The 19,885-nt window shown below is 39.6% G+C and overlaps 3 protein-coding genes across 3 annotated transcripts; 1 reads left to right on the top strand and 2 right to left on the bottom strand.

Moving 5' to 3' along the window:
- Positions 1 to 1,077: 1,077 nt before the first annotated feature.
- Positions 1,078 to 2,948, bottom strand: LOC137876768 (transmembrane 4 L6 family member 4-like). Its single transcript, XM_068716569.1, has 5 exons — positions 2,772 to 2,948; positions 2,278 to 2,340; positions 1,749 to 1,882; positions 1,467 to 1,650; positions 1,078 to 1,383 (listed from the first exon to the last, which is right to left on the bottom strand). Exons 1-5 carry the CDS (start codon positions 2,946 to 2,948, stop codon positions 1,375 to 1,377), a joined length of 567 nt encoding a protein of 188 aa, XP_068572670.1. The 3' UTR covers positions 1,078 to 1,374.
- Positions 2,949 to 4,663: 1,715 nt separating this feature from the next.
- Positions 4,664 to 7,295, top strand: LOC137876823 (mannose-P-dolichol utilization defect 1 protein-like). The gene is made up of 7 exons (XM_068716622.1): positions 4,664 to 4,754; positions 5,035 to 5,100; positions 5,553 to 5,685; positions 6,042 to 6,127; positions 6,705 to 6,820; positions 6,954 to 7,064; positions 7,173 to 7,295. The coding sequence occupies exons 1-7, from the start codon at positions 4,664 to 4,666 to the stop codon at positions 7,293 to 7,295; spliced, it is 726 nt and encodes a 241-aa protein (XP_068572723.1).
- Positions 7,296 to 10,399: 3,104 nt separating this feature from the next.
- On the bottom strand, positions 10,400 to 14,921 carry slc25a35 (solute carrier family 25 member 35). Its single transcript, XM_068716248.1, has 5 exons — positions 14,460 to 14,921; positions 14,244 to 14,309; positions 14,019 to 14,171; positions 12,716 to 12,850; positions 10,400 to 11,821 (listed from the first exon to the last, which is right to left on the bottom strand). The coding sequence occupies exons 1-5, from the start codon at positions 14,829 to 14,831 to the stop codon at positions 11,651 to 11,653; spliced, it is 897 nt and encodes a 298-aa protein (XP_068572349.1). The 5' UTR covers positions 14,832 to 14,921; the 3' UTR covers positions 10,400 to 11,650.
- Positions 14,922 to 19,885: the final 4,964 nt, after the last annotated feature.

Below are 19,885 nucleotides of genomic sequence, written 5' to 3'. Positions count from 1 at the left end.
AGCAGCATGCTTGGTAGAACAAGAATAATGTGTCATTGACATCGACTACAAACATTGACAAATTACTGTATTGTTAAGTAGTTAAACACAAACCGGATGGGCGACATTTTTCACTTCCTCCACTGAGTCGTTGGCTACAGTTAAGTCTGCATTGCAAAAGTAAATTGACAGAAAAGAGAGCAGAAGAGCCTATGCATCCCAAACAGTGTTGTCTCCGAGCAACACTCGGGCATGGCACTGATCCTCGTCAGTGACAAAGGCTGTAAATATTAATTGGAGTTTCCTTCCTCACATGAAGAATAGTACTGTTTTCACACGTTATTTATTGCTATACACAACCACCATAACTGATTCACTACTTGAGTGAGTAAAATAATTTTGCCCATTTTTTGATTCGATGTGTAGCTCAAGTATGCAGTGATAAGGATGATACAGGCTATTTTAGAAGAGGAAACACAAATGTAAAATAACTCAGAAGCAGTGCATGAGTACATTTTTTGAAAAAGCTTCCCTTGAGGACTATTTCCTTTCATTCACAAACAAATGGATAATATAAAAGGTAAATACTGTAGTGAATTCTGCATTGACCTGTGTGGGGATGAAACAAAGTCATAAAGTCGTAAATGATAGTTCACTGTTATCTTAAAATGTCACTGCAGGAACTAGCATAGTAAATGATTAATCATTTTATGAAAATCTAACCACACTTGTTTAACTTCCTTTTGTTACTTTCACAGAAACAAATGGAGGCTGGCAAATCTCTGGGTGCTGCATCATGAGAGAAAGTCACTTTCTCTCATGATGCAGTAAGCATACTGCAAGTGTCCCCGATTTGAGGCAGAAAAAGGCAAAAAACAACTGCATTTGGCTTATGATTTCCACAACTGTGGTAAATGACCTATACTTGGCTCGTGTTGGCCTTCCTACCAGGGGACTAACGGCCATATATCCAGTATGTACGTCTAACAATCTGGGATAACACTGAAACATTTGATATAAATGTTGGTACATTATTGAGTGACATTTACTCCTGTTATAACACCAACATTAGATATGATGAAACATGACACAGAAATGTAGCATTGGATCAGCAGCTTTTATTGTAAGCCAATTTATTCAAACTTGACCACGGAATTAGCATGAATTATTCCTAATACTGTGCTCTGTTCACAACACACCTTAATACATTGCAACAGCGCAAAGCATCATTAAATGCACATTTTAATTGAATCCGTTATCAGAGACGGCAACAATTTCAACGTGAATGTTTTATGCAGATGCAGCCAGGAACACTGCTCCCAGTCTTCCAGCAGGGGGTGCCAGTCGACTCATCTGATGTGATATGATCAAGTCTTCACCATCCTGACCTGGAGCTTATGATTCCTGTAAAGTAAAAATAAATAAATCAAACAAAAGGGAGGGGAACTGAAGTTATAACTAATGTGAGAAATATCGGACTCAACAACCGCTTTGTTGCAGGCTCCAAACAGGCAGCCAAAGAGGCCGTTGATCATCTGGATGGCGCAGAGCAACACCTGCAGGCAGCTTGTCACCAGCAGGGTAAAGAACAATCCAATGTTGAACTGCACCACGTTCTTGGGCTCTGTGCAGTCTGCCCACAAGCTATAGTCGGTCAGGTAGGTGGAATTACTGTGTAAAAGAAGAGGCTTATTAATAACCACAACTCCATGGTGTTTAAGTCATCAGAAAGATACTTCTGTGTGTGTGTGTGTGTGTGTGTGTGTTACCTGTTTTTAAAAGGTGTCGTCCAAATCCCATCATATTTGCAGAGGGGCCCGTTATCCACACCGAGCACTGCCACAATGAAACTGTACAAGGCACCGGCCACCCCCATTGCAGCAAATAGAATAGATAAGAACATCTGCAGAGGGGAAATTACGTAAAGGTCAACAATTATAATGTTTACATATTTTCAGTGGTGTTTTGTATCTCTAAGCTTAAAGTATCTCTATGCTTAAAGACTAATATTTCACTAATACTTTCGCAGAACTTGAACTTACAAATAAATGTTCTTTCTGAAAATTAGAAAAGGAGAAATACACTGTGCTGTGGTTCTGGTGGTTGTTATCATAAGAGCACATGTTGTGCAACGGTGATGCAGCATTAAGCAGCAAATTTATTTTTTTCATTCTTAGCCTCCGTCAAAATCTTAAATCTAGAGTAGTTGAGTGTGAGAGTTCTTCTTGAGCTTGGAAGCAACAGTTTGATAAAACTCTTTTACCGAGCACCTGAAATGTCTGACTTGAAATGTCTCACCTCACAGCGATTTCCACTCCCTTGTTGTGAAGTCAAGTTGAGGTAAATTGCTGGTATCAACACCTGTGGTGGTACACATTAGTTGACAGGGAATTAGATGCAGCATCGGTAAAACGTGGTTAAAAATAGCTAATACGTTTGTTTAAACAATTCAGCACTTAGACCACCGTCTTCAGTCAGTCTGGTTTTGAGGAATTCCTTTTCAAACTGTGCCAAACTTGTCATTGAAACTTTAAGACTTTGCCTCAGTCAGGATGAAATGTGTCTCCTGACAGTGACACTAATGAATAGTGCAATTGATTTTAAATGTTATTAGATTAAGAGAATCACAGATCTTTAAGCACAAAATTAGGACCCAGACGGGTGAGATGACCACTGCAAAACCAATAAACAAACAATATATAATATATAAAGCAGTTAAGTTGCACATTTTAGAAACAAGTTTATCGCAGCTTTTAGACCAGAGTCACACCTTTCAGTAAAGTACTACTCACCATTAAACCTCCTCCTACGAGTCCCCCCATGTATTGCACCTCCTGAGTAATCTCTCCATGTTTGGCATACTTGACCTCCCAGCCAGGAAAGAACAGCACAATGTTACAGATGATGGATATGAGCACCAGTGGGTACAGAGTAACGCCAATGCAACGGGAACATCCTCCAGAGCACATGTTGTCAGACTGAAAACTGCTGTACAACTTCTTCAGTAGGTCTTTGCTCAAAGCCTTCCTGTTTTCAGAGAAGAGAAGTCCCACAAATGACAGTGCATTGCTGTACTTAGTGACTTGTTTTTCATGTACATTATACTTGGAGTAATTTTAGTCCAACAAGCTTTGTACTCTAACTTGAGTAGGGAGGAAAATCAATACTGGAAGTATACCTCATTTCACTTTTCTTTTGTCTAAATGTATATTTTAATACACCTAACTGTTCTGAATTCATGCATTACACTGAAAGATAATCAAGGACTTCAATAACTTTTAAACATTTTATTTAAGTTGTCTCAACAATCAGCAAACAAGGAATAAAAGCTCATGAAGACTTACTACTTGGCCTTCCTTTTTAGATAATTCCTAATACTTTTGAGATGTCTAACTGAGGTGTCTCAATTTACATTTTATCAAACTGGCAATCAATTCATGCATCAAACATGAAAGAAAAACAATGACTTCAATAACTAAAAGCTTGTTAAAAGATGGAAATGATCTTTATGTAAGTCAGTGGGTAAAGTTGATTTAATATAGCACCTTTCATCGAACAAGATCACAAAGTGCTTTGCAAGCAAAAAAAATGGTAAGAAAATAACAACATAAAAACATAAAGAAGAAACACAACATAAAACAGAAACAACAGACCTTAAAAACACGAAAAATGTAAAAGAAACACTGGACACACTCATTATGTATAATGAGTGTGTCCAGTGTGTTTAGGAGTCCATATAAAGACTGTCACCTATTTATTTATTTATTTGCTTTCTAAGTCCCCTCCACGGAAAATGGGTCACTATGATATTTAAACTTCAATGTGCAAAATAATGTATGTGCAGTGTGTCACACTAGAAGACTGTTTTCACATTCATCTGCTGAAAAGGGAAAAGTTTTGCAGTTTAACAGGTAGTTAAACACGTGTGCGTGTCACAAGTTCGGAATCCAATCCAATACACAATGTACAAATGTGTGGAAGCTTGTAGGAGACATCTTCTTAGTTAAATTTATGAAGTCAATAATATTTGCATGTTCAAATATTCTCGTTTTTTGAGGAAGACGGGGTAGATTCATGGGCCCTTGGGCACAGACTTTATAGTTCTTTCACCTCTTTTTGTTGTTGTTTTGTGTCTCTTTGTAGTTGTTATCCATCTCTCATATTGCATCTCTTTGTAGTCATTTTATGTTTATTTCCGGTCATTTTGAGGCTCTTCCTGGTTGCTACGTGTCTCCTTGAGTGACATTTTGGACCCCTGGGCCTGTGCCCATTTTTTTAGTAATCCATCCATGGGTAGATGTCATTTAAATATTTTTATATAATATAACATGGTGATTGAACTTTCTTGTGGAAAAAAAATCCTTAGAGACACAAATAACTAGCCTATTCAAAGCAGAGTATCTTTATATGTCTGGAAAGTGTTTTAAAATGTATTAAATATTCCAGCTCTTAGACTTTTATCACCAATGTATCGATGTAGTATTTTATATAGGGAAACATATTTTTCCAATAAAGAATAGAGGCTAGGTGGATTTCCAGACTACATGTATCGCGGGTCGACCCTCAGAGGTCCTGGCTTTGTGTCCTCGTTTGGCCTCCGCTGTAAATATTGGGGAACCTTTGAACCCCTCCCCCCGTTACTGAGGAGTAACGTTAGCTCACTCCGGGCTATAGCTGACCCACCATGGCCACGTCTACCGTCAAAGACTTCCTGGTTACTTATTTAATGCCAGAAAAATGCTATAAGAGGATTTTCGTCAACTTTCACATGAACGGTGAGGCCCGTCGTGGTGATATTGATTTGATTTAAGAAAGCGCGTGAAACGGGAAAAAAATGCAGATGTTTGGGAGGTGGGGGCGCGTGAGTGTCTCCCATAGACTGTATACAAATGTTTATCCTCTCTTAGTTACAGTTCAACGTTGTAGACCTTTTGTTTTGTAACCTAAAACTGTGATATATTATTTAACTGTGTTACTATTTCCGTTACTCTTTTACAAATTCCAGCCACACTCATATCCATCTGATTGTTTGAATATTTTTCTTTTATGTCGCAGTGCCTTGCCTAAAGTTTATAATGAACAGAATTGTCGGAATTTGGATCTTAGTGGACGCTCTACTGGGTAAGAAACCTAACCTTAAATCTAATGTAATCACGTGTTAGCAGCAGCAGGTCATCACCAACAAACACAACTAAAACAAAGGTGTCTCTTCTCCCCCATAATAATTGATCATTATTGATTGGATCTCTGTACTAGTGTGTTGTTTGATCATAATGACCAGTATTCTGGTAAACTGATATTGCTGTCCCAGTGTAGATAACCATGACACATGATGATATCACAAAACCCCTGCATCTGCATGTCATCTGTGCAGAAGTGCAGACTATGAACTGAACTATACCACAGTACAATTAAGTAGCCAATGCTAATTTATATGGATAATAAGAGGTTTTGTGTCCATAATTACAATGTTGCACTCATTGTTTACATATTGATTGCTGATCTGGACACAATCACCAAACCCACTACATGTTAGTTGTCTTCACTCCTCCTTGTCTGCCGACTCCCTGCAGCACAGCTATCACAGCTGTTGAAGATACTGTGGAGAAGAAGTGCAGAGGGCCTGAGTCTGACCTCCGTGCTCCTGCAGCTGTATGCCTTCTCGTGTCCTGTTGTGTACTCCGTGGCCAACAACTATCCACTCTTGTAAGTATTTAAAGACATTAAATTCTGCCTGTGCTGATTCACTGGCAGATCGAAGTCACATGTTTTATTTCATAATCATGTGGCACCATGTTGAACTCTAGACACCCCAGTGTCCTCAAATCCCAAGAGTTCATCTGTTTGAGTGATGCTGGAAACTAAACCACTGTCATTAACGCGTTCAGGCTTAAAGCCACATTTTACCAGTGGTTTTCTCATTTTGCTCGTGATTTATGAATGGTGACATCCATTTAAAGGAATTGTGGATCTCTGAGTATTTTTCTGTTTTGCGTCTGGCAGCATGTATCTGTTATCATAGATGTGTGCTTTCCATGTGTTTTACATGAACTGCTCTACAGCGCCTGGGCTGAAAGGCTCTTCACCTTGGCCCAGACAGCAGCGATTGTCTTCCTCATCCTGCATTATCGGGGTGATACCCTCACAGGTTAGCACACATACCTGCACATGCACATTTTTTTTCAAATTCACATACCAAATAATGTATACACTTTCAGGATAAGTCTGGCATTATTCCATATTTTTCTTATTGTCTACAAATCACATAGAAAGACCAAAACCAAAGTCTTTACTCTCTTCCTGTCTGTGGCTCTCAGTGTAAATCCTTGAAAACAGTTCAAATGCACCACTTACAAGTGACCACATTGTTTCAGGTTGCCCATGTTTTCACTGCACCTCGTCACTCACAATCTTCTTGTTTCATTTTTGGTCTGTGTTCTACTGGAGCGCCACCTTGTGGTGTTACCTCTCCACTCATACACTTCTCACAGAGACTTTTTGGTTGAAAAACAATTACACTTCTGTAAAAACACATTGATAGAGAGCCGTTTTCATTTTCATAGGTTGAGATGATCATTTAAAAAGTACATTTTTAAGTTTTGTCCGATCACTGTTGATTTCGTAAGTGAACATTCTTGGTAAAACGTTCTGTGTTCCTTGTGCGTGGCATTTTTTTGCTGCGCATGAAGTTCCTCATTCAATCCTGTTTTACGCTTGTTTGGCAGGGATGCTGTTCCTCTTGGCTTATGGGGGTGTAATGTTCCTTCTGGGCTCCTACGCGGCTGCAACAGTTGTCTCAGTGATGCAGGCCTCCAGTTTGTCAACTTTAATCGCAAGCAAGGTAGCAACTCAATGGCTTATCTTGTCAGTGCAATTCATGAGCTGTCCTACAATTAACAAGATCTGTGAACTGTGAAGTGATCGTGCAAATCTATCAGGAGAGTGAATTTATTTGCCGTATTTGTTGTTTCCAGGTTTTCCAAGCTAGAACCAACCACTGTAACGGCCACACGGGCCAGCTGTCGACTCTGTCTGTGTTAATGTCGTGGGCTGGATCTCTGGGTGTTCTCTTTGTGTCTCTACAGGTATGCAATCAGGATCAACTCACAAACAGAGCTGCACAACTGCACATTTTACACCACTCCAACCTGTCATCGTTGTCTTTACTAACTAAGTCAAACTTTGTCTTGTAGGAGACCGGAAGCTTGTTCACCACTTTGTCCCAGACACTGTCAGCCGGTCTCAGCTGTGTCCTCCTGGTCCAGGTCCTCTGCTACAGGAGCAGCATCACCACCACTAAAACGAAGAGTGAGTAGAGGTGGTGGACAATGATATGAACACTTACTGCTTTTAATGTGTGACCAATACTGTGTGTTTTTATGTTTTTAGTGTATAGCTTTTATATATGATGATTTTAATGTAAAGTGTCTTTGAGTACTCTGAAAAGCGCTTCATAAATGAAATGTATTATTATTATTATTGCATAATATGCAAATCCTTCAAGTCATTCAAGAAATGTTTTGCGACTCTTCTCCAGATGTTGGCACATCAGTGAGTCAAATACAGCGCAGAGGCATCAGGAAATGTTTACGCCGTCTTTTTGTACAAAAATGCCTGTGTGCTATACTCAGATTTACTTTAAAGCACATCATGTGCTGTGTGTGTGTAAACGAGAACTCTTGTTGTCATGCTATTTAATCGTTCTATACATTTCACATTTTATTTCTGCATTCAGTGTCTCATTATTGTTAGATATTTCAAAATCTTGTGTTGCTCTCTAGTGGTGTAAATAAGAATGACTTCACTCTCAGGGAAAGCACAGCTTTCAATGGCATCTGTAGGTGACAGCTGCCATAGAAGTCTTCCTCAGATTCCAGAGATAATCAGTCATTTTTAATACAGGTTTTAAACTGGGGAGGAGGTTTGGTCATGCAGCAGACACAAGCTAATTCGCAAGCTTTTGTTTCACCGATAACTCACTCCTCTGTGGTTGAAGGTGCATCCTGCTGATGATGCATTCAAGTCGTGTCAGACTTTCCTTGCAGCCTCTCGCACTCAAGCATTTACCGGGTGACGTCATTTAAGTCCCTGAGGGTTCAGGGCTTCAGGCCTCAGGAGGGACATTGGGGTTGGGCCCTTGTCAATCATTTCTCTGCTCAGATCTGAGAGATTGAATGCCATCAACCTTGAAGTCTCAATGAGAGCAATTAGGGGAAAGCTCCACGAGAGGGTGCTGTGGTAGCTCTAGTAAATCATGTGAAAGATGATGATTAAAACAATCGTTTCACCTACATATGGGACTTGGAATATACTGGAACCTGTTGATGTTTTTAGATATCTAAGCAGCACTGATTTTGTATTGAAGAATTGCCTGAGCTTCAAGCAATGCCAGCCACTGGGAACAAAATGTTCTGTGTTGCTCAGTAACACTCCAGACATTTCACTGAGGTGAGCTGGCAGCCAGTAACACATTAACCTTGTTTGTTTTGTCAGTTACCTGTTTGTTTCCATTCAACTCAACACAAATATACTGGTGTCGTGTCTCACCAGGTATAATAAACTATTTCTTTATGCGTTTTTACTGTTGCACTTTTATGAAGTGTCTCACTTGCATACCTGTTGAACTGTACACTGAACTCAATTTAACGATACTGTGAATTATTGCCTCTGAACATTAAGTAATAAAATTAAAGAATAAGCAGACCTGTCACCTTTACTCACCTTTGTCAGGACCGTCGAAGACCTTAGGCGCGGTCACACATTATCTGTGTGTACATAAGAAGCACGGCCTCGTACATTTCCACCTGAGTCTATTATGTCGTTATGTTTGCATTTTCACACAGCTGACTTCCTGAACGACACAGTTAAATATCCAAAGCACAGCACTGCTATAATGGCCCAGCTAACACAAAGACCATCCTCAGAAAAGCTAACTGGGCTCAGCTGTTGAAACTATAATTTCTGCTTTTATGCACAAATACAGCCGCTAACGTGACTGTAGGCTCTTTGTCTTGTTTAAATATTTCACTACCCTTCATATTTCAGATGGTTTTTTTTTAATACATTCTCTGTTTCCAAATGAATCCTTTCCTTTCAAATCCTTCTGCATGCGGAACACAATCTGTCAATCAAAACGGGTTCCCTTGATAAATGCATTAGAAATGTGAAAACACAGAGTGCTGTTCTTTCTGTTCTCCAAAAAGTCGGTGGAGAACTTCACCAATTGGTCAATTTTAAATGTAATGGTCACGTGATTATTGTAATTCTTGTAAACGTCAGGAAATTAACTTTAAGCCACGACTTCCCTAAAATACCATTAAAATAGTGGAAGACAATAGTACTATGGGTCGAGTATAATATGATTTGAAAATGTAAATTCCTCTACTCTCATATTCAGTTCAGCCCATATGAAACAGGGTAACACCACAATGTCGGTCATTAAAAAGTCAGATAATTTATTTGCTCTTCAAGTTTAATGCACAGAAATTGGCTGTCCATAACAGGAAGTTGATTCTGTAACACATTCATGAAACATAGCCGAGCTGCTGCGTGTAACATTCACAAGTCCTCAGAAACTTTGCATTGGAGCAATCTGCAAATGAATAGAGCAATTTCAAAACAAAAGTATCAAAACTACATTTAGCATTTTGCTTGCATTTGACATTATCATCAGTCCCTTTATTTGAGACGTTTTACTTCCTTTTATTCATTATACAAACTAAACACTAACTATTCCATTTGTAGTCATTGTAGATCACTTAACAGGCTTCCACTCACACTAATTACTTGAACAAAAGTGGTGTTATCATAATGGCATGGCTACATATACCATGTTAAGATTGGGTGTAATTGTTCATGTTAAATAAATAAAATCTGATTAAGGGGGTCATTCTAGCCAATAAATGTTCACACAGTCTGGTTTCTAATCTGGTTTTGATTTTAAGGAGTTTGTTTGGTATTTTAATGAAACACCACACATTGTGTATGGCTTGATGTGAACCAAACAAACGACAGAAGGTTTGGCACAAGATTGTTTGACAGAAATTATTTGTTTAGACATGCTTGAGCTATTATTTCAAAGACAGCTTTATATAGTCTAATAATGTGGTATTGGGAAGACTATCATAGTCAGGTTGATCCACCTTAATTAGGATAATCTTTGTCAGTATATAAATTACACAGCTGATACTGCAGTTAAAAACAGTTCCCTTGCCCACTAGAGTACTCATAATAAACCACATACATTGCTTACTGTACGAATCATAACATCGAGAAAACAAAGTTGCTTGGAGAGTATAAAAATGACAATATCAGGAGAGCAAAACGTCAACTTCATAATACAAAATAAACTCAGGTACCATTTGTTTCTTGTGTTATGTTATGGACGTTAACAGGAAAAATATGTGTTCTTAAAGCTTCAGTACATTCATCACGTGTGTCATGACAAAGACTAATAATGTTTTTTTTTTTTTAACTTTGACACTTGAAGAGTATCATACACTTTATGAAAAAAGCACCACCTCTGGCTCACACCTTAGAGAGCAGTTTAGTTTATAACTAAATAAATTCTAATTGTCCATTTCATAATCGGACTAAACTGTACAGTCTTCAGAGCCGGATGTCTACCGCACACTGGTGCAATAATGACACTGACGTTTTCAAACTGTGTGAAGAAATAAAACTCTTTTCTCTGGCTTTACGTCTTTACTCTGGCTTTGAGCTTATATTAAGCAGCTAAGTAACACTGATGTATGCTCATGCTGACCTGGAGAATGTAAAATTACATGTGCATGACGTTAAAGCTAATTTATCTGCTGCATTTATGTAGCACACAGACAACGACGCAACTAATTTATTTTTGTTAGTTTAAATAGTTTTAATATCAATCGTGATGTATAAAATATAAACAGAAACAGATGTTTGTGCAGATAACAGGTAAGCTAATCTCCAGCAACATAAAATAAATGTATTGATAATAAAATCGTAATATATTTGACATTTTTCAACATACCTGTGTTATGTCAATATTTAACTAGTCTCCTCAAAAGGCTCAATGACGCGGTGAAACCTTGCTCGGTTAATTAGCGTAATCTAGTCATTGTTTGGGTTTCATCGTGCACTCTAATTATTAATTTAGAAAAGCATAAGCGATGCAAATTAGCTCAGCCTATAGGCAAATGTTATATGACATTAATCTTTTCAGTAACAATTGTACTGATGCATCTAAATATAAGCGTGCATTAAGCATTAAGCAATGCTGACGATTAAGATGCACTGCACTCTGTTTGTACATGCAGGTACGCTGGTCTCTGGTTAAACTGAAATCATAAAGAACATGGAGGTAGTCTTATCCCGTGGATACAGTCGGAGATACATTTTACTGCCAGTGTGGTGTGTTAAGAATGAAGCAGCTTTTCCAAAATATTTATATATTTTGGAAAAGCTTAACTGAGGAGTTTACGTGCTATAAAAGAGCCATGATGTACTTTTGAATGTACTCATGTGTTTTCTTTTTGGAGTGTAAAATGTGACCTTTGCTATTTCTCTTTCCCATCAAGAAAGACGGCCATCTCCTGGTTTTCCTTTAACCTCATAATGGTATCCTCATTAAATGAGGACTCATTTAGCCTACGCACTCGAGAGCTTATTGAGTTACCCATTTTTCCGGGTGTTATCTGAACTGCTGGTACAGTTTGCGCAGTTCATCCCAGAAGAACAAAGACAGAATGGTGTGTGGGCCGAGCCGGAAATAAGAGGCTCCCAAGCCTTTGTAGAGTCCCATCAAGCCTTCCTTCCTCAGCGTCTTAGAAAAGCAGTCAGCGAATCCTTTATAAAGCTGCCCCTAAAAGATGAGAAAATGAAAGTCAGCCTGGATTTGATCCGCTGAATTTCAAAGATGAGTTTTTGAGCTCTCTTTTATTATCAGTCACTCCTTACGAGGTATAATCATTAAGGGTAACCCAATGGTTTAACAGTGTCAGACTCACAATAGACCGTTTAAACATTACCCACAATGCAATTTGACGGTTAACAATGATTTGGTCAGAGTTTCCGGCTGTATCGTAAAGTGGTTAAGATGTTTTGTGGCACATGCACACACCATTAGGTGTATCTATATTTTCCCAACAATGTGTTGGATTGCACAGTCCAATAAATTACCTAGACTATTTTTATTGGGATTAGCTCTCTCTACATCAGACGATTTGTTACATTGAACAATCTGAGAAGCCGTCATTGGCTTTAAAAAGACACTTGACAGGTGATTGGATGGACCATCTGTCAATCAAACTCTTACCGAAGCCGGTCGGGAGAAGAGGGAAAACATCTTTTCTATGGAGAAAAGCCTTCAGTGCTGTTTTTGGCTCTTCTTTCAAAGAAGAAATACTCTCCAGTTCTGATATAACTGATTCTACTGCAGCATCTACATTAAGCCCTTAGGGAACACGCCTCTCTGTGTCGTCTTCGCACACACCTAAGCCACGCCCGTTGCTCCCAGTAGCTCCTCACAGGACACTGATTGGTCCGTGCTCTGGCTTACCGGACACACTCGAAGCCTGACTAGATGGATTTTTGTGTGATAAGAGACATTGCGAGAATGGAGCTGCCATGCAAGGTAAATGGTGAATAGCTATTGCAGAAAACAAATGTCAACGTTACATACGTAGTATAAAAAAAAATAGTTTGATGACCAAAACCTAAAGAAGTGTAACTTTAACATATCAGTCTCTCTCCTCACCTTGCCCAAGTGATCCACCGGCTGGTTGTAGAGCCGTGTGCTCACTACATCAAAAGGAGTCATAGCCATCACCACCACCACACTGCTGATCATGCCGGCACTTAGGGGCACCAACCAGCTGTCCTTTGGGAACACCTTGGGAAGAAGAAAATGACATAAGGATAAGAAGACCATAAGGATAGAAGACCATGAGGATATGAGAGGCTCTAGTCGCAGTACGCTAGTAGTGAGAAAAGACAGGATGTAGCACACTCTGCGCACCAGTGCAGTGATTCTAGACCAGTATCATCATCAAGATCTTATTTTAACTGGTCATGATCTCTTAAATGCAATAAAACAGAAGGATGATTATTATTAGTGACTATGTTACACACACACACACACACACACACACACACACACACACACACACACACACACACACACACACACACACACACACACACACACACACACACACACACTCCCCAGTAGTTCCAGTCAAAGCTGCTTTCTATGCAAACCTGATGTACACAAAAGTATACAAAAAAATACGTTATTACGCAAAGAAGAGGAAATTTGTGTGACGCTTTTATAAAGAAGGTAATACATCAATAAACATACAACAAAGCAGCACATAGCAATCTTTACCTCTTCGAAGGCCTTTTACTTGCACCGTCACTCCCCCACCAGCCAATTAAAACAGTTCAAAGTAGTACATGACAACTTTAAACCAGAATGTCTGAACTTTTTTGCACACCAGTTCACTGATATGTGTTTATAGTTCTGGCTTTAAGTATGAAAGATTTGTATTTATTTTTTAACTAGAACCGGGTCAGCAGCAATTTGCAACCGTTAAACCATTGCACTAGTTGTGTAAGCTCCACGTTTTTCAGACAGGGGGCCCAATGAAAGGTGTCGAATTTCTATTCCAGAAGAGTGCAATGCTTTGTCAGCGCCACAATGACTGGTTTTATAATCTGTACACAGCAACTGACTACAAATGACCTCTTCTCAAGCCTGCAATTAATGATTATTGTCATGATCAATCAACTCTAGATAAAATGAGCAAATGCCATCCAGAAACATGTTCTTACTGTGTTAAGTGGCTAATCACAGCAGCTCTCTGCGAGTTATGCAAGACCCCCAAAACAGACATGTTTATTATCGAACAGTGCGGTCATAAGAAAGACGTGCACATGCGGGGGAAGACTGGGGAGACAACATTCCTCCAGTCAGCCTGTTTCCACTCATCACCACTGAATTTAGATGACTTTCATTAAACCTCAGCGAGCCCTCTTGGGGAGCAATGAAATAGTCTGACCTGCAGGTCAACCACCAGCTCCTTGGAGGAAGAGAAGGTGGAGAGTTGTGCAGCTGATCCAACGCTGACCCTTGGTACAGCAGCACTGGAGCCCCTCCACAGTCCCAGAATGCCATGCTGCTTGTAGATGGCTGCCAGAGCAAGGATCATCCCCTGGCAAGGAAGAGGAATTGTGTTTAAGCCTGCCACTCATGTTTAATACCATCTCAAGGTTTATTTTGTTACCTGGTGCTTGTGCTGATGTCCAACTGCAATAGAGGAGGTAGACTGACTTTGCAGATGAGTCTTAACCTGTCAATCAATGGAGACGATTTGTGTTTACTTTTCCTCCAAAAGTTACAAGTGACAGCTCACCTTGAAATGTCACGGCTGATAAACCTTAAAGGAAAAAGTACAAAGAAAGTCAAGCCTACTCAGGCTGCAGTGAACCCAGCTACTGACCAGGTATACGGGACTTCCAATCACGGCTCCCACCACTCCAGCCACAGCCCCCGCTAACGTGGTTTTGGCCGCGCTGACCCTCCCGTTAGTGTGGATGTATCCGGAGGACTCAATGCCGGCGTACGAGCCGAGCCTGATTCCATTCATAAAAAACTGATAAACGAGTCCGGGCATCAGTCCTTTCTGTAAACCGGCCAGTCCGTCCACTTTGCTGATCGTGTAAAACGCGTGGAAGACGTTGCGGTAGTAAACTTGGTACGAGCCGCGGCTCTTGAGCTCTCCCTGGAGCTGCATGCGCGTTTTGACGACTTCGAGCGGGTTGGTGAACAGACAGGCTCCGCACGCCGCTGCGCCGCTCAGCACGAAGTCCATCGCGACTGTTCGGCGGAGATCAGAGGCCCGCTACCAGTCCGACTCGTCCGTCATGGCAGAGGAGCTGTACACACTGTACACACACTTATAAAGCGACACGGGGAGATGGATCAGCGCGCAGACATTGGAGCACTTCAAGAGCGCCTCGTAAACTTGTAATTCCGAAATAAATTGGCAGAAATATTTATTACTACAGACTTAAGAGTTTGTCAATTTATTTTCATGTGTATTAATTTATTTTGATTTGTAATTGTATTCTATGTCCAAACATTGGCCTATTTTCCTATTCTTTTGTTTTGATTAATGTTTAATATTTGTCTTGTGTTTTACGGACCGAACTAGCCTACATTTATTTTATTTCTATCAGCCTTGAACAAACTAATCTAATTCAGATTATCATATTTTAATGGACATGATGAAATAACACTATACAGAAACATCCACTGCAACTTCCTAAAGTGTGATATGCTAAGTGAATTTGGATAAAATGTTTTGTTTTATAAAAAATACATTCCCATGAATAATGCATGTGTGATAAAAGTAACATAAAGTATATAGTTATAATCATGTACACGGTGTACTGTAAGAATAATGGAGATGTTAGTATTGGATGTACACTCGACCCGTTCCCTAAACGTCTCATCTTAGAGACTGGTACCCCAGCGTGTGTACGTAGTGTTGACGCTCGTCTTCTCAGCCAATGACAAGTCCCACAGTGCCCTGGATGTCTGACTGGATAAGCAAGTTAGGTAGACTACAAATAATGGGCGGCCAAATTGCCAGATCTCTTTCCATTTCTTTATTTAAGAAAAAGAGTATGTACACACAAAACTGTCCCTACCAGTGGTACATATTCAAAGTAAAAAAAGAAAGAAAGAAATATATATATGTATAAAGTTCTATTAGCAGATTATAACACATTATAATATGTTTATAATGCATACAAGGTCATAGAAAGTGTTACCAAACTGTTTTTTATTGTGCGAAAAGATCCTTCCACACCTAATGAAAAAGCGCTCACCTTTTACTTGTACTTAAAATAAGCAGCATAGATTCTTTCTCAGCTGAGTTTCCCACCAGACACTTATAGCAGAAAAGCACAAGTTGGACTAATTATGGCCCCATTCCAGAATTTAATTAATGTGATAGGTTATTGTGTTTCACAAGTCAAAATGTCTCATATCCAAATGACTGTGGCCCTTGATTGACTCAAAAGACTTTAAGAAAACATAATTTATTTGAATGCTAATTAATCACTCAAAAACGATTGGGCTTCATAATCATGAATTGAAAGGCAGCTACATGTATACACACAATACTACAAACAAAAGACAAATCATCTTTCTCCATTTCCCAACTATATCATGTAAGCCAATTAGTATTTAAAATAGTTTGAGATCAACAAATGGTCCCTAAACTAGGCCGTAAAAATGCAGACACAGGAGAATAAACGATGAGGCGACATTCCTGCTGAGAAAGTCCAAAAGTCACAACATTATCCGCGCCTCACTGAGTTGGGACTCATTGATCAGACCTTAAATTTGTGCCTGTTTTTATGTGGTCAAAGAGACCAATGGCTTGTATTCACTCACTCATGTATTATTGTATAATTTTATACCATAATAAGGTGTTGTTTATGAAGTCAACATCACACCTAAGATTGTGACTTGATTGTGAAACGATTGTGACTTTTCATGTAACACCAGCATTCTGAGTGATTACTGATGCCTACAATAATCTCAGAAGATGTTGTACAGCTCAGTGACGATACACAAATGGAGGCTGCACGGCCGTGGCCAGCACTGTTGCCCCACAGCAAGAGGGGCCTATGGGTTTGATTCCTGGGCTGGATGGCCCTTTTCTTTGTGGAGTGTGGGTTTTCTCCGGGTTCTCCGGCCTCCTCTCACAGTCCAAAGACATGCAGCTTAGGTTAATTGATGACTCTAAATTGTTAGAAGAACTTTAACAGGATAAGCAGTTAAAGATAATGGATGGATGGATACACAAATACACCATGTCAAACCTCTATCAGTTTTTTTTAAATGTATTTATTGGATAGTAAGTGTAACTCTTACATCTGCATCATTTGCAGAGATATGAAAAACAAACTGAAGGTGAAGAACAGCATTCGCTAATACAAAGTCCTTCCATTTAGACATCAGTGTGCATGCATCATCCATAAAACAACAAAGCATAAACCCTTTTAATTGCCTGTTCTTGCAGCCCGTTGGAGCATAACTGAGAGTAGAGAGAAATTATCAATGAGGTGGGTGATTGTTTGCAGCAAGGTGGAGACATTAGAAGTGTGAGCACAGACAAGTACACACAAACCTGCTGCACTGTTACATTGTCTTCTACACAATACTAGCGGTGTCACACAATCTATCTCACAGTGTACAGTTTGACTTATTTAGGCTTTATTGCTTTAATTGATGTTTTCCAACAAACATCTAACCAAATCAATACATCGCACTATGTTCGAGTAAAATGATCCACAAGACCGTTCCACTAGAGGGGGCTGCTTGTACATCTGTACAGTACTGAATATGCTTTCCATCAATCTAACTGGGTCTACACCACCACTATGTCGGCACAATAGTGTAGTCAGCTCTGGTTGCAAAATGATAACGGTTATATTTCTGAGGTGTGTGGGTGATATGAAGCTATGGATAAAGTGTCAATATACAGAATCCCACTGCTCCTGCAGTACAGTAAATGCAACATTCATGCTCATTTTTCTTTATTTCAATTCTGTGGAGGAAACTATTATTTAAGTGCATTTCAGGATGAATCTGTTTTTATAGATTTACTGCTGAATTTCCTTTTTTGTTAAACTAGAACCATGATGGATGAAATCGTTCAGAACAATAATTTTCACAACATGTCCGCCTGTTTGATTATATTCAGACGTGCAGACACATCTATGTGGTCATAGGATGCACAATATATCATGATACTGTATAAACACAGTGGCCATGAAATCATTAAGCATTATTGCCACACTGTGATCACTCACTGTGCTGTGGAATGTGCAAAAAAACAACAAACAAACTAAAACACAGTAGACTCAAGTATTGCTTTCACAACACTCTCAGCTCTCAAGCATCAAGTGAATGAAGCCACAATGTTATCATGTGAGAAACATCTCGTCTGCTGATTTGTACACCAAGAAACAGGTGTACTAACTCACAAAGCTGTCTGTCTGCCTCTATAGATGGTCCTCATCTTGTGAGCTCAGTGAGTCACGTTGCACCATATTGGCACCACAGCTCCTCACCGTCCTGGTTTCATTCTGTCGAACTATTGTATAATTTTAAAACGGGAACAGCAGGGTGACCTCCAGCAACTAGTTTAGGGAGGAAGAGAGATAAGAAAAGGGACGGGAGAGAGAGAGAATGAGCAAGAAGCGAAACAGAAATAGCGTAGTTGTCCTTGGAAGTAGACTCAATGGTATAAATATCTTTTAGTAGGTCACACTGACCGAACTATAACCCACTGTAGGTACCGGAGGCTGTTGACTGCAGCTACCAAACGTTCTTCTTTGTTGGTGAAATACAGCTTTGCTTGTCTTTGGAATGTGGGAGAGAAACATGACATAGCAGAGCATAAGGATGACGTTTTGTAATGACATGCATATTTCCCATCTAAAGATTGAAATGAGTCCATAGTTTGAACAGTCAGTGCATCTTTAAGTCACACAACAATGAGAAGTCATTGCAATGGTTGATTTTTACTGCTGAATTTTGATTTCTCAATTCAACAAGTCTTTGTGGTTAAGAAGCCTTTTGTCACTGTTTTTATGGATTCCTTGATAAAACTAATTTACTATATTTTCTACATCAGCCTGTGCTGAACAAATAGGCAGCTAGAACTGACAACAAAAAGAATCTCTTACATTTAAAGTTTTATCAATAGATAAAGTATCACTAACAATTTCAACTATAACTTTTCACTGAGACCGATAAGAAGTGAAGCTCGTCTGCATTTGTAAAGAAAGACTTCCATGCCTGATGGCCAAATTTAAAAGAGGACTTGCTCAGAGCATTGTTAGAGGTGTTGGTGATAAGGAAACAAAGCCAACAGGGGTAAAATAAAAGACAAACAAAACATTTAAGATGAATTATACTTTTTAAAACAGGGTTCAGCTCTAAAGTAATCTAGCCTGTGGATATCTTTGGAGTACAGTAAACTTTAACAATGGGGCTGCAACTGTATACACTATAGAAGGAACAGCAGTGTTGATCTAGCTTCTTTAAACTTGTGTCTGCCTCAGCCTCAGACACTTTATTTAAGGTCAGCACAGAGACCCCCACCTTCACCCGGATTGGAGTCATGCGATTCAGATTTAAGGCTGGGAATATCAGTCACATTGTGCTTGGGGGGGGGTTATAGAGATCATGTCCACCCGGCTGTGAAGCTATACAGTCACACCAACTTTACCAAACCCAAACCCCTCCAACTCCACCCTGGTCACTGCACACACTAATGATGACCCCACCCACACAGGTCCCGTCTATAGTGAGCAGACAGAGAGGGGGTTTATCTCAAACTGCTGCAATCTGCAGAAAGCACTGTGCTGGACCCACTCTGGCAGCCAGTGGCAGCCTTATATCCTGCACTCAGCTCTTTCTCTTTGTCATGGTGGATTGTAGATGAGCTCTCTGCTGGGGTGTGGGTCTGTAAGCAGGGGTGGGGTCTGGGGCCGGGGGCGTAAACAGGTTGTGTGTGTGTGCGCTATAATACATACCCACAGCTCAAATTACAGATTTTTTTTTTTTTATCCCTGGGGTCTTTCTTTTAGCTTTAACATGCCTGTACAATGTCTGGACTGTAACCTTCAAGAAGCAAAATGTAAATGCACCTGAACTTCAATTTGTCCACTTTTAAATTGGAGAGTTTCTACCAGACAGACATAAATCAATGTAAAGTTTTGAATTTGTATTGTTCAGATGATAATGACAACTGTACAGGGCTTTTTTGTACAGTCAAGCCAGAGGTTGCCAATAAGATTATATTAGATTTAAAACAACAATTAAACAATTTGATGAATAAAA

Source organism: Cebidichthys violaceus, unplaced genomic scaffold (assembly GCF_023349555.1).
Source record: "Cebidichthys violaceus isolate CVI_PGR_0920_01 unplaced genomic scaffold, fCebVio1.0.p SCAF_20, whole genome shotgun sequence".
NCBI lineage: Eukaryota > Metazoa > Chordata > Actinopteri > Perciformes > Stichaeidae > Cebidichthys > Cebidichthys violaceus.
Note: the sequence above shows the minus strand (reverse complement) of the source record. Positions and strands in the feature narration are given on the sequence as shown.

Excerpts from the sequence above, each read along its gene's own strand:
- LOC137876768 (XM_068716569.1), bottom strand. The coding sequence starts at position 2,948 with ATGTGCTCTGGAGGATGTTCCCGTTGCATTGGCGTTACTCTGTACCCA. Across the intron at positions 2,341-2,771 it reads TCGTAGGAGGAGGTTTAATG|GTGTTGATACCAGCAATTTA; the intron begins GTGAGTAGTACT and ends GTACCACCACAG. Across the intron at positions 1,883-2,277 it reads GGAGTGGAAATCGCTGTGAG|ATGTTCTTATCTATTCTATT; the intron begins GTGAGACATTTC and ends TCCCCTCTGCAG.
- slc25a35 (XM_068716248.1), bottom strand. The coding sequence starts at position 14,831 with ATGGACTTCGTGCTGAGCGGCGCAGCGGCGTGCGGAGCCTGTCTGTTC. Across the intron at positions 14,310-14,459 it reads TTGGAAGTCCCGTATACCTG|GTTAAGACTCATCTGCAAAG; the intron begins GTCAGTAGCTGG and ends ATTGATTGACAG. Across the intron at positions 14,172-14,243 it reads GACATCAGCACAAGCACCAG|GGGATGATCCTTGCTCTGGC; the intron begins GTAACAAAATAA and ends CTTCCTTGCCAG.
- LOC137876823 (XM_068716622.1), top strand. The coding sequence starts at position 4,664 with ATGGCCACGTCTACCGTCAAAGACTTCCTGGTTACTTATTTAATGCCA. Across the intron at positions 4,755-5,034 it reads CGTCAACTTTCACATGAACG|TGCCTTGCCTAAAGTTTATA; the intron begins GTGAGGCCCGTC and ends TTTATGTCGCAG. Across the intron at positions 7,065-7,172 it reads TTCTCTTTGTGTCTCTACAG|GAGACCGGAAGCTTGTTCAC; the intron begins GTATGCAATCAG and ends TTTGTCTTGTAG.